This window comes from Salvelinus alpinus, chromosome 6 (genome assembly GCF_045679555.1).
Source record: "Salvelinus alpinus chromosome 6, SLU_Salpinus.1, whole genome shotgun sequence".
Classification (NCBI taxonomy): Eukaryota; Metazoa; Chordata; class Actinopteri; order Salmoniformes; family Salmonidae; genus Salvelinus; species Salvelinus alpinus.
The window spans coordinates 58,044,365-58,056,406 of record NC_092091.1 but is presented as its reverse complement, the minus strand read 5'-3'; the positions used below and the strand labels follow the sequence as shown (position 1 = coordinate 58,056,406).

General features: G+C 50.2%; 1 protein-coding gene across 1 annotated transcript; it reads right to left on the bottom strand.

Annotated features, from left to right (window-relative positions):
• Window positions 1-2,320: 2,320 nt before the first annotated feature.
• Window positions 2,321-11,283, bottom strand: LOC139579726 (mucin-2-like). The gene is made up of 3 exons (XM_071408555.1): window positions 4,337-11,283; window positions 3,405-3,716; window positions 2,321-2,663 (listed from the first exon to the last, which is right to left on the bottom strand). The coding sequence occupies exons 1-3, from the start codon at window positions 11,155-11,157 to the stop codon at window positions 2,321-2,323; spliced, it is 7,476 nt and encodes a 2,491-aa protein (XP_071264656.1). The 5' UTR covers window positions 11,158-11,283.
• Window positions 11,284-12,042: the final 759 nt, after the last annotated feature.

The window sequence follows — 12,042 nt, the reverse complement described above, 5'->3', positions numbered from 1 at the left end:
CACATATTGACCAGGTGAAAGGTATGATCCTTTATTGATGTTACTTGATAAATCCACTTCAATCAGTGTAGATGAAGGGGAGGAGACAAGTTAAATTAGGATTTTTAAGCCTTGAGACAATTGAGACATGGATTGTTTGTGTGCCATGGGCCGGAATTTAAATTACATAATAATTAACAACATACTCCCAGAACACCCTTCAGTTAGCATAGCATGAACGTTTTGTGCTTAGGCCTTTATTTGCCACCAAAATGTTCTTGATTCACAAATGTTTATCTTTCTGCCTTGATTTGATACGTGACACAGTTTTGTGTACATGAGAGACAGACACTGGTTTTGTAATGTCTGTAAGGCCTCTCTCTAATACATCCACTCTAGCAGAGAAATACAAAGATACACAATTGGTGAAATCAGGGTGACAAAATAATGGTCGAGGTGAGTTCAAAGCCCTCCCTCAAGACTATAGGAGATGAACAATGAAATACGTAAGCAGACCAAAAAATGATATCTGAAAGGACTAATCTCGTGTATCCCATTTTTAAAGTGTGTTGACAACAGATTTCACATCAAACACCAATTAACATATTACAGCCAGTCTAATATGTTAATGAATTTAAACCTATGAAATATACCTTCAGTTATTTATGAATTTAGAAAAACCTTTCTGCGATTACTGTCCAACTTTACCATATTCATTGTCTATGTTTTTGTTGCCGTTGTAAACAGATGTCCTGTTCGGCTTGAAATTGATCTTCTGATATTCATATCATCTCATTCCTATCATATAAATAAAGTGGTATTTATGTTGTATGTGAACAAGGTGTAACAGATGCAGTTGGCACACAATAATAATTATTGAAATGTAACTTAAGGGAAGTGAATGTCTTTTCAGGTAATGGATTGCATTTCATTTAATTTCTTCATTAATCCGGTACAGAAAACGAAACCAGCATTTTCTTCATTCAAAGTATGAGTAATAGTGAATTACAAAACAGTATAAATACACCATTCAGTTACAATAAATATTAGTGCAGTAAGTAGAAGGAATAACTATCAATTTGTAAGTCGCTCTGGATAAGAGCGTCTGCTAAATGACTTAAATGTAAATGTAAGATTCTTAGAATCTTGTTGATAATTGGTAGAACAGTTGTCTTTTTTTTTTACATTATCCTCTTGCTGTTCAATATTCTCATGTTCTCCATAGCAATTCATCTTTACCCTGTACATTTTTGGGTAATAAATAATAATAAATACTATACAGTTCTAAAAATAAATATGATTAGATTGTCTGGTAAGTTTCCCTGTCACAGTGGTGATCAGTTATATCAGTATAAGTCAAGCAGTTGTGACAACACAACAAGACAGATGAGTAGACTTGTCTTGTAGCTTATTCCACTGGAGGCGACAGCATTGTTTATTGTTGATTTAACAACAGATGTTGTTGAAGCAGCTGTGTTTGTTGTAGGACCAGCAGTTGTTGTTGTTGTGGTTGTTGTGGTAGTTGCGGCAACTGTGGTGGCTGCGGAAGTTGTAGTTCCTGTAACACCACAGAAGTTATCTCGTTAAAATGTACCCAATATAGAGTGTCATGAGTCAATGTTGAGAGTGACGACAATGACAAGGTCAGCAGTGACGGCTTAACTTACTTGCAGTGATGGAGGTTGTATCAACGTTGAGGAAGGTGTTCCCGTGAGACAGAGAGTCATTCAAGCCCTGCTCCACACTCGTTACATTGGGAACCACTGTCTGGTTCTTGAAAATAAGGGTCATGTTGACAATAATTGACCCCCTCCTGTAAACAATGAAATATATAGATAAATATATAATATATATTCCTTTCGAGGTCAGATCTTAAACAGTTGTTTCCAAGAAAGTATTAAGAAAACAAGACAATGTATAGTAATTATTTGTATATGTTTTCTTAATGTATTATTCAAACGTATATCACTATCACTGTTATTTCGAGATAATTATATTTGAATGGAGAGATTCATAGACTTACAGAAAACAATGATTGTTACTTACGTGAACTGAATAATCCTGCACCTTACGTATGTTAAAGGGTAAATTATTTTGTAACCATGATTCACCTGTAAAAAAAGAAACAAATTAGTATCAATAGTTTCAACAGTGAAGTCAGTGACACAACGTTAGTGACACAATGTTGTTAAAAGATGAGCTGATTACCTCTGTGGTAACATTTTCTGCCAGTTCCTGATATGCTGTTGTGGAAGAATCAGTATAGTCACTTTGGAAATTACGGAACATTCTGAATCCTAATCCCATTGACCCCTCATTCGCTGTCGGTGCCGCTGTTGACTTAGTTGTGGTAGCGGTGGCTGTGGTGGTTGTGGGAACAATTTTGGTTGTCGTAGGTACAGTGGTGTTTGTGGCAGCAGCTGTGGTTGTCGTCACAGAAGCTGTGGTTGTAGTCGAAGCAGTTGTGGTTTTCGTGCCAGCAACAGTGGTGGTGGTGGCAGCTGTTGCTGTAGTAGCTCTGGCTGTTGTAGAAGCAGCTGTGTCTGTGGTGGGAGCAACTGGGATAGTCGTGTTGCCAGCTGTGGATGTGGTGGGGGCATTTGTGGTTGTTGTGGCAGCAGCTGTGGTTCTTGTGGGAGAAACTGTGGATGTTGTGACTCCATTTGTGGTTGTAGTTGGAGCATCTGTTGTTGTCATGGCAGCAGCTGTGGTTGTACTAGGAGCAGTAGTGGTTGTGCTGGCGGCTGCTGTGATTGTGGTGGTTGCTGCTGTTGTTGTAGTCGAAGCAGCTGTGGTTGTTGCGACCGGAATTGTGGTAGTCGTCATGCCAGCTGTAGTGGTCATGGGGGCAGCTGTGGTTGTGATGACAGCACCTGTGGTTGTTTTGGGAGAAAATGTGGTTGTAGTTGGAGCAGCTGTGGTTGTAGTTGGTGCAGCTGTGGTTGTGGAGGCAGCTCCTGTGATTGTGGTGGTTGCTGCTGTTGTTGTAGTCGAAGCAGCTGAGGTTGTTGCGACCGGAATTGTGGTAGTCGTCATGCCAGCTGTGGTGGTAGTGGGGGCAGCTGTGGTTGTGGTTGCAGCAGCAGCTCTGGTTGTAGTTGGAGCAGTAGTGGTAGTGGTGGCAGCTCCTGTGATTGTGGTGGTTGCTGCTGTTGTTGTAGTCGAAGCAGCTGTGGTTGTTGCGACCGGAATTGTGGTAGTCGTCATGCCAGCTGTGGTGGTCGTGGGGGCAGCTGTGGTTGTGGTTGCAGCAGCAGCTCTGGTTGTAGTTGGAGCAGTAGTGGTAGTGGTGGCAGCTCCTGTGATTGTGGTGGTTGCTGCTGTTGTTGTAGTCGAAGCAGCTGTGGTTGTTGCGACCGGAATTGTGGTAGTCGTCATGCCAGCTGTAGTGGTCGTGGGGGCAGCTGTGGTAGTGATGGCAGCACCTGTGGTTGTTGTGGGATAAACTGCGGTTGTTGTTACTCCATGTGTGGTTGTAGTTGGAGCATCTGTGGTTGTTGTGGGAGAAACTGTGGATGTTGTGACTCCATTTGTGGTTGGAGCATCTGTGGTTGTCATGGCAGCAGCTGTGGTTGTAGTTGGAGCAGTAGTGGTTGTGTTGGCAGCTCCTGTGATTGTGGTGGTTGCTGCTGATGTTGTAGTCGAAGCAGCTGTGGTTGTTGCGACCGGATTTGCGGTAGTCGTCATGCCAGCTGTGGTGGTCGTGGGGGCAGCTGTGGTTGTGGTTGCAGCAGCAGCTGTGGTTGTAGTTGGAGCAGTAGTGGTTGTGGTGGCAGCTCCTGTCATTGTGGTGGTTGCTGCTGTTGTTGTAGTCGAAGCAGCTGTGGTTGTTGCGACCGGAATTGTGGTTGTCGTCATGCCAGCTGTGGTGGTCGTGGGGGCAGCTGTGGTTGTGATGGCAGCACCTGTGGTTGTTGTGGGAGAAACTGTGGTTGTAGTTGGAGCAGCTGTGGTTGTAGTTGGAGCAGTAGTGGTTGTGGTGGCAGCTCCTGTGATTGTGGTGGTTGCTGCTGTTGTTGTAGTCGAAGCAGCTGTGGTTGTTGCGACCGGAATTGCGGTAGTCGTCATGCCAACTGTAGTGGTCGTGGGGGCAGCTGTGTTTGTTGTGGGAGAAACTGTGGTTGTTGTGACTCCATTAGTGGTTGTAGTTGGAGCATCTGTGGTTGTTGTGGGAGAAACTGTGGATGTTGTGACTCCATTTGTGGTTGGAGCATCTGTGGATGTCATTGCAGCAGCTGTGGTTGTAGTTGGAGCAGTAGTTGTTGTGGTGGCAGCTCCTGTGATTGTGGTGGATGCTGCTGATGTTGTCGTCGAAGCAGCTGTGGTTGTTGCGACCGGAATTGCGGTAGTTGTGGGCAGCTGTGGTGGTCGTGGGGGCAGCTGTGTGGTGGTTGCAGCAGCAGCTGTGGTTGTGGTTGGAGCAGTAGTGGTAGTGGTGGCAGCTCCTGTGATTGTGGTGGTTGCTGCTGTTGTTGTAGTCGAAGCAGCTATTGTTGTTGCGACTGGAATTGTGGTAGTCGTCATGCCAGCTGTAGTGGTCGTGGGGGCAGCTGTGGTTATGATAGCAGCACCTGTGGTTGTTGTGGGAGAAACTGTGGTTGTAGTTGGAGCATCTGTGGTTGTCATGGCAGCAGCTGTGGTTGTAGTTGGAGCAGTAGTGGTTGTGGTGGCAGCTCCTGTGATTGTGGTGGTTGCTGCTGATGTTGTAGTCCAAGCAGCTGTGGTTGTTGCGACCGGAATTGCGGTAGTCGTCATGCCAGCTGTGGTGGTCGTGGGGGCAGCTGTGGTTGTGGTTGTGGTTGCAGCAGCAGCTGTGGTTGTGGTTGTAGTTGGAGCAGTAGTGGTTGTGGTGGCAGCTCCTGTGATTGTGGTGGTTGCTGCTGTTGATGTGGTAGAAGCACCTGTGGTTTTTGCGACCGGAATTGCGGTAGTCGTCATGCCAGCTGTGGTGGTCGTGGGGGCAGCTGTGGTTGTGGTTTCAGCAGCAGCTGTGGTTGTAGTTGGAGCAGTAGTGGTTGTGGTGGCAGCTCCTGTGATTGTGGTGGTTGAAGCTGTTGTTGTAGTCGAAGCAACTGTGGTTGTTGCGACCGGAATTGTGGTGGTCGTCATGCCAGCTGTGGTTGTCGTGGGGACAGCTGTGGTTGTGATGGCAGCACCTGTGGTTGTTGTGGGAGAAACTGTGGTTGTAGTTGGAGCATCTGTGGTTGTCATGGCAGCAGCTGTGGTTGTAGTTGGAGCAGTAGTGGTTGTGGTGGCAGCTCCTGTGATTGTGGTGGTTGCTGCTGATGTTGTAGTCGAAGCAGCTGTGGTTGTTGCGACCGGAATTGCGGTAGTCGTCATGCCAGCTGTGGTGGTCGTGGGGGCAGCTGTGGTTGTGGTTGCAGCAGCAGCTGTGGTTGTAGTTGGAGCAGTAGTGGTTGTGGTGGCAGCTCCTGTCATTGTGGTGGTTGCTGCTGTTGTTGTAGTCGAAGCAGCTGTGGTTGTTGCGACCGGAATTGTGGTTGTCGTCATGCCAGCTGTGGTGGTCGTGGGGGCAGCTGTGGTTGTGATGGCAGCACCTGTGGTTGTTGTGGGAGAAACTGTGGTTGTAGTTGGAGCAGCTGTGGTTGTAGTTGGAGCAGTAGTGGTTGTGGTGGCAGCTCCTGTGATTGTGGTGGTTGCTGCTGTTGTTGTAGTCGAAGCAGCTGTGGTTGTTGCGACCGGAATTGCGGTAGTCGTCATGCCAACTGTAGTGGTCGTGGGGGCAGCTGTGTTTGTTGTGGGAGAAACTGTGGTTGTTGTGGGAGAAACTGTGGATGTTGTGACTCCATTAGTGGTTGTAGTTGGAGCATCTGTGGTTGTTGTGGGAGAAACTGTGGATGTTGTGACTCCATTTGTGGTTGGAGCATCTGTGGATGTCATTGCAGCAGCTGTGGTTGTAGTTGGAGCAGTAGTTGTTGTGGTGGCAGCTCCTGTGATTGTGGTGGATGCTGCTGATGTTGTCGTCGAAGCAGCTGTGGTTGTTGCGACCGGAATTGCGGTAGTTGTGGGGGCAGCTGTGGTGGTCGTGGGGGCAGCTGTGGTTGTGGTTGCAGCAGCAGCTGTGGTTGTGGTTGGAGCAGTAGTGGTAGTGGTGGCAGCTCCTGTGATTGTGGTGGTTGCTGCTGTTGTTGTAGTCGAAGCAGCTATTGTTGTTGCGACTGGAATTGTGGTAGTCGTCATGCCAGCTGTAGTGGTCGTGGGGGCAGCTGTGGTTATGATAGCAGCACCTGTGGTTGTTGTGGGAGAAACTGTGGTTGTAGTTGGAGCATCTGTGGTTGTCATGGCAGCAGCTGTGGTTGTAGTTGGAGCAGTAGTGGTTGTGGTGGCAGCTCCTGTGATTGTGGTGGTTGCTGCTGATGTTGTAGTCCAAGCAGCTGTGGTTGTTGCGACCGGAATTGCGGTAGTCGTCATGCCAGCTGTGGTGGTCGTGGGGGCAGCTGTGGTTGTGGTTGTGGTTGCAGCAGCAGCTGTGGTTGTGGTTGTAGTTGGAGCAGTAGTGGTTGTGGTGGCCGCTCCTGTGATTGTGGTGGTTGCTGCTGTTGATGTGGTAGAAGCACCTGTGGTTTTTGCGACCGGAATTGCGGTAGTCGTCATGCCAGCTGTGGTGGTCGTGGGGGCAGCTGTGGTTGTGGTTTCAGCAGCAGCTGTGGTTGTAGTTGGAGCAGTAGTGGTTGTGGTGGCAGCTCCTGTGATTGTGGTGGTTGAAGCTGTTGTTGTAGTCGAAGCAACTGTGGTTGTTGCGACCGGAATTGTGGTGGTCGTCATGCCAGCTGTGGTTGTCGTGGGGACAGCTGTGGTTGTGATGGCAGCACCTGTGGTTGTTGTGGGAGAAACTGTGGTTGTAGTTGGAGCATCTGTGGTTGTCATGGCAGCAGCTGTGGTTGTAGTTGGAGCAGTAGTGGTTGTGGTGGCAGCTCCTGTGATTGTGGTGGTTGCTGCTGATGTTGTAGTCGAAGCAGCTGTGGTTGTTGCGACCGGAATTGCGGTAGTCGTCATGCCAGCTGTGGTGGTCGTGGGGGTAGCTGTGGTTGTGGTTGCAGCAGCAGCTGTGGTTGTGGTTGTAGTTGGAGCATTAGTGGTTGTGGTGGCAGCTCCTGTGATTTTGGTGGTTGCTGCTGTTGTTGTGGTAGAAGCAGCTGTGATTGTTGCGACCGGATTTGCGGTAGTCGTCATGCCAGCTGTGGTGGTCGTGGGGGCAGCTGTGGTTGTGGTTGCAGCAGCAGCTGTGGTTGTATTTGGAGCAGTAGCGGTTGTGGTGGCAGCTCCTGTGATTGTGGTGGTTGCTGCTGTTGTTGTAGTCGAAGCAGCTGTGGTTGTTACGACCGGAATTGTGGTAGTCGTCATGCCAGCTGTGGTGGTCGTGGGGGAAGCTGTGGTTGTGATGGCAGCACCTGTGGTTGTTGTGGGAGAAACTGTGGTTGTTGTGACTCCATTAGTTGTTGTAGTTGGACCATCTGTGGTTGTTGTGTAAGAAACTGTGGATGTTGTGACTCCATTTGTGGTTGGAGCATCTGTGGTTGTCATGGCAGCAGCTGTGGTTGTAGTTGGAGAAGTAGTGGTTGTGGTGGCAGCTCCTGTGATTGTGGTGGTTGCTGCTGATGTTGTAGTCGAAGCAGCTGTGGTTGTTGCGACCGGAATTGCGGTAGTCGTCATGCCAGCTGTGGTGGTCGTGGGGGCAGCTGTGGTTGTGGTTGTAGCAGCAGCTATGGTTGTAGTTGGAGCAGTAGTGGTTGTGGTGACAGCTCCTGTGATTGTGGTGGTTGCTGCTGTTGTTGTAGTTGAAGCAGCTGTGGTTGTTGCGACCTGAATTGTGGTAGTCGTCATGCCAGCTGTAGTGGTCGTGGGGGCAGCTGTGGTTGTGATGGCAGCACCTGTGGTTGTTGTGGGAGAAACTGTGGTTATAGTTGGAGCATCTGTGGTTGTCATGGCAGCAGCTGCGGTTGTAGTTGGAGCAGTAGTGGATGTGGTGGCAGCTCCTGTGATTGTGGTGGTTGCTGCTGTTGTTGTAGTCGAAGCAGCTGTGGTTGTTGCGACCGGAATTGTGGTAGTCGTCATGCCAGCTGTGGTGGTCGTGTGGGCAGCTGTGGTTGTGATGGCAGCACCTGTGGTTGTTGTGGGAGAAGCTGTGGTTGTAGTTGGATCAGCTGTGGTTGTAGTTGGAGCAGTAGTGGTTGTGGTGGCAGCTCCTGTGATTGTGGTGGTTGCTGCTGATGTTGTAGTCGAAGCAGCTGTGGTTGGTGCGACCGGAATTGTCGTGGTGGCAGCTGTGGTTGTGGTTTCAGCAGCAGCTGTGGTTGTAGTTGGAGCAGTAGTGGTTGTGGTGGCAGCTCCTGTGATTGTGGTGGTTGAAGCTGGTGTTGTAGTCGAAGCAACTGTGGTTGTTGCGACCGGAATTGTGGTGGTCGTCATGCCAGCTGTGGTTGTCGTGGGGACAGCTGTGGTTGTGATGGCAGCACCTGTGGTTGTTGTGGGAGAAACTGTGGTTGTAGTTGGAGCATCTGTGGTTGTCATGGCAGCAGCTGTGGTTGTAGTTGGAGCAGTAGTGGTTGTGGTGGCAGCTCCTGTGATTGTGGTGGTTGCTGCTGATGTTGTAGTCGAAGCAGCTGTGGTTGTTGCGACCGGAATTGCGGTAGTCGTCATGCCAGCTGTGGTGGTCGTGGGGGTAGCTGTGGTTGTGGTTGCAGCAGCAGCTGTGGTTGTGGTTGTAGTTGGAGCATTAGTGGTTGTGGTGGCAGCTCCTGTGATTGTGGTGGTTGCTGCTGTTGTTGTGGTAGAAGCAGCTGTGATTGTTGCGACCTGATTTGCGGTAGTCGTCATGCCAGCTGTGGTGGTCGTGGGGGTAGCTGTGGTTGTGGTTGCAGCAGCAGCTGTGGTTGTAGTTGGAGCAGTAGCGGTTGTGGTGGCAGCTCCTGTGATTGTGGTGGTTGCTGCTGTTGTTGTAGTCGAAGCAGCTGTGGTTGTTACGACCGGAATTGTGGTAGTCGTCATGCCAGCTGTGGTGGTCGTGGGGGAAAATGTGGTTGTGATGGCAGCACCTGTGGTTGTTGTGGGAGAAACTGTGGTTGTTGTGACTCCATTAGTGGTTGTAGTTGGACCATCTGTGGTTGTTGTGTATGAAACTGTGGATGTTGTGACTCCATTTGTGTTTGGAGCATCTGTGGTTGTCATGGCAGCAGCTGTGGTTGTAGTTGGAGAAGTAGTGGTTGTGGTGGCAGCTCCTGTGATTGTGGTGGTTGCTGCTGATGTTGTAGTCGAAGCAGCTGTGGTTGTTGCGACCGGAATTGCGGTAGTCGTCATGCCAGCTGTGGTGGTCGTGGGGGCAGCTGTGGTTGTGGTTGTAGCAGCAGCTATGGTTGTAGTTGGAGCAGTAGTGGTTGTGGTGGCAGCTCCTGTGATTGTGGTGGTTGCTGCTGTTGTTATAGTTGAAGCAGCTGTGGTTGTTGCGACCTGAATTGTGGTAGTCGTCATGCCAGCTGTAGTGGTCGTGGGGGCAGCTGTGGTTGTGATGGCAGCACCTGTGGTTGTTGTGGGAGAAACTGTGGTTATAGTTGGAGCATCTGTGGTTGTCATGGCAGCAGCTGCGGTTGTAGTTGGAGCAGTAGTGGATGTGGTGGCAGCTCCTGTGATTGTGGTGGTTGCTGCTGTTGTTGTAGTCGAAGCAGCTGTGGTTGTTGCGACCGGAATTGTGGTAGTCGTCATGCCAGCTGTGGTGGTCGTGTGGGCAGCTGTGGTTGTGATGGCAGCACCTGTGGTTGTTGTGGGAGAAGCTGTGGTTTTAGTTGGATCAGCTGTGGTTGTAGTTGGAGCAGTAGTGGTTGTGGTGGCAGCTCCTGTGATTGTGGTGGTTGCTGCTGATGTTGTAGTCGAAGCAGCTGTGGTTGGTGCGACCGGAATTGTGGTAGTCGTCATGCCAGCTGTGGTGGTTGTGGCGGCAGCTGTGGTTGTGGTTGCAGCAGCAGCTGTGGTTGTAGTTGGAGCAGTAGTGGTTGTGGTGGCAGCTCCTGTGATTGTGGTGGTTGCTGCTGTTGTTGTAGTCGAAGCAGCTGTGGTTGTTGCGACCGGAATTGTGGTAGTCGTCATGCCAGCTGTGGTGGTCGTGGGGGCAGCTGTGGTTGTGATGGCAGCAACTGTGGTTGTTGTGGGAGAAACTGTGGTTGTAGTTGGAGCAGCTGTGGTTGTAGTTGGAGCAGTAGTGGTAGTGGTGGCAGCTCCTGTGATTGTGGTGGTTGCTGCTGTTGTTGTAGTCGAAGCAGCTGTGGTTGTTGCGACCGGAATTGTGGTAGTCGTCATGCCAACTGTAGTGGTCGTGGTGGCAGCTGTGTTTGTTGTGGGAGAAACTGTGGTTGTTGTGACTCCATTAGTGGTTGTAGTTGGAGCATCTGTGGTTGTTGTGGGAGAAACTGTGGATGTTGTGACTCCATTTGTGGTTGGAGCATCTGTGGATGTCATTGCAGCAGCTGTGGTTATAGTTGGAGCAGTAGTGGTTGTGGTGGCAGCTCCTGTGATTGTGGTGGTTGCTGCTGATGTTGTAGTCGAAGCAGCTGTGGTTGTTGCGACCGGAATTGTGGTAGTCGTCATGCCAGCTGTAGTGGTCGTGGGGGCAGCTGTGGTTATGATAGCAGCACCTGTGGTTGTTGTGGGAGAAACTGTGGTTGTAGTTGGAGCATATGTGGTTGTCATGGCAGCAGCTGTGGTTGTAGTTGGAGCAGTAGTGGTTGTGGTGGCAACTCCTGTGATTGTGGTGGTTGCTGCTGATGTTGTAGTCCAAGCAGCTGTGGTTGTTGCGACCGGAATTGTGGTAGTCGTCATGCCAGCTGTGGTGGTCGTGGGGGCAGCTGTGGTTGTGGTTGCAGCAGCAGCTATGGTTGTGGTTGTAGTTGGAGCAGTAGTGGTTGTGGTGGCAGCTCCTGTGATTGTGGTGGTTGCTGCTGTTGTTGTGGTAGAAGCACCTGTGGTTGTTGCGACCGGAATTGCGGTAGTCGTCATGCCAGCTGTGGTGGTCGTGGGGGCAGCTGTGGTTGTGGTTTCAGCAGCAGCTGTGGTTGTAGTTGGAGCAGTAGTGGTTGTGGTGGCAGCTCCTGTGATTGTGGTGGTTGCTGCTGATGTTGTAGTCGAAGCAGCTGTGGTTGTTGCGACCGGAATTGCGGTAGTCGTCATGCCAGCTGTGGTGGTCGTGGGGGTAGCTGTGGTTGTGGTTGCAGCAGCAGCTGTGGTTGTGGTTGTAGTTGGAGCATTAGTGGTTGTGGTGGCAGCTCCTGTGATTGTGGTGGTTGCTGCTGTTGTTGTGGTTGCTGCTGGTTTTGTGGTAGAAGCAGCTGTGATTGTTGCGACCTGATTTGCGGTAGTCGTCATGCCAGCTGTGGTGGTCGTGGGGGTAGCTGTGGTTGTGGTTGCAGCAGCAGCTGTGGTTGTAGTTGGAGCAGTAGCGGTTGTGGTGGCAGCTCCTGTGATTGTGGTGGTTGCTGCTGTTGTTGTAGTCGAAGCAGCTGTGGTTGTTACGACCGGAATTGTGGTAGTCGTCATGCCAGCTGTGGTGGTCGTGGGGGAAAATGTGGTTGTGATGGCAGCACCTGTGGTTGTTGTGGGAGAAACTGTGGTTGTTGTGACTCCATTAGTGGTTGTAGTTGGACCATCTGTGGTTGTTGTGTATGAAACTGTGGATGTTGTGACTCCATTTGTGTTTGGAGCATCTGTGGTTGTCATGGCAGCAGCTGTGGTTGTAGTTGGAGAAGTAGTGGTTGTGGTGGCAGCTCCTGTGATTGTGGTGGTTGCTGCTGATGTTGTAGTCGAAGCAGCTGTGGTTGTTGCGACCGGAATTGCGGTAGTCGTCATGCCAGCTGTGGTGGTCGTGGGGGCAGCTGTGGTTGTGGTTGTAGCAGCAGCTATGGTTGTAGTTGGAGCAGTAGTGGTTGTGGTGGCAGCTCCTGTGATTGTGGTGGTTGCTGCTGTTGTTATAGTTGAAGCAGCTGTGGTTGTTGCGACCTGAATTGTGGTAGTCGTCATGCCAGCTGTAGTGGTCGTGGGGGCAGCTGTGGTTGTGAT

Excerpts from the sequence above, each read along its gene's own strand:
- LOC139579726 (XM_071408555.1), bottom strand. The coding sequence starts at position 11,157 with ATGACGACTACCGCAATTCCGGTCGCAACAACCACAGCTGCTTCGACT. Across the intron at positions 3,717-4,336 it reads CCCCCACGACCACCACAGCT|CTGCTGCTGCAACCACAACC; the intron begins GCCCACAACTAC and ends CTACAACCACAG. Across the intron at positions 2,664-3,404 it reads TTATCCCACAACAACCACAG|ATGCTCCAACTACAACCACA; the intron begins GTGCTGCCATCA and ends TGACAACAACAG.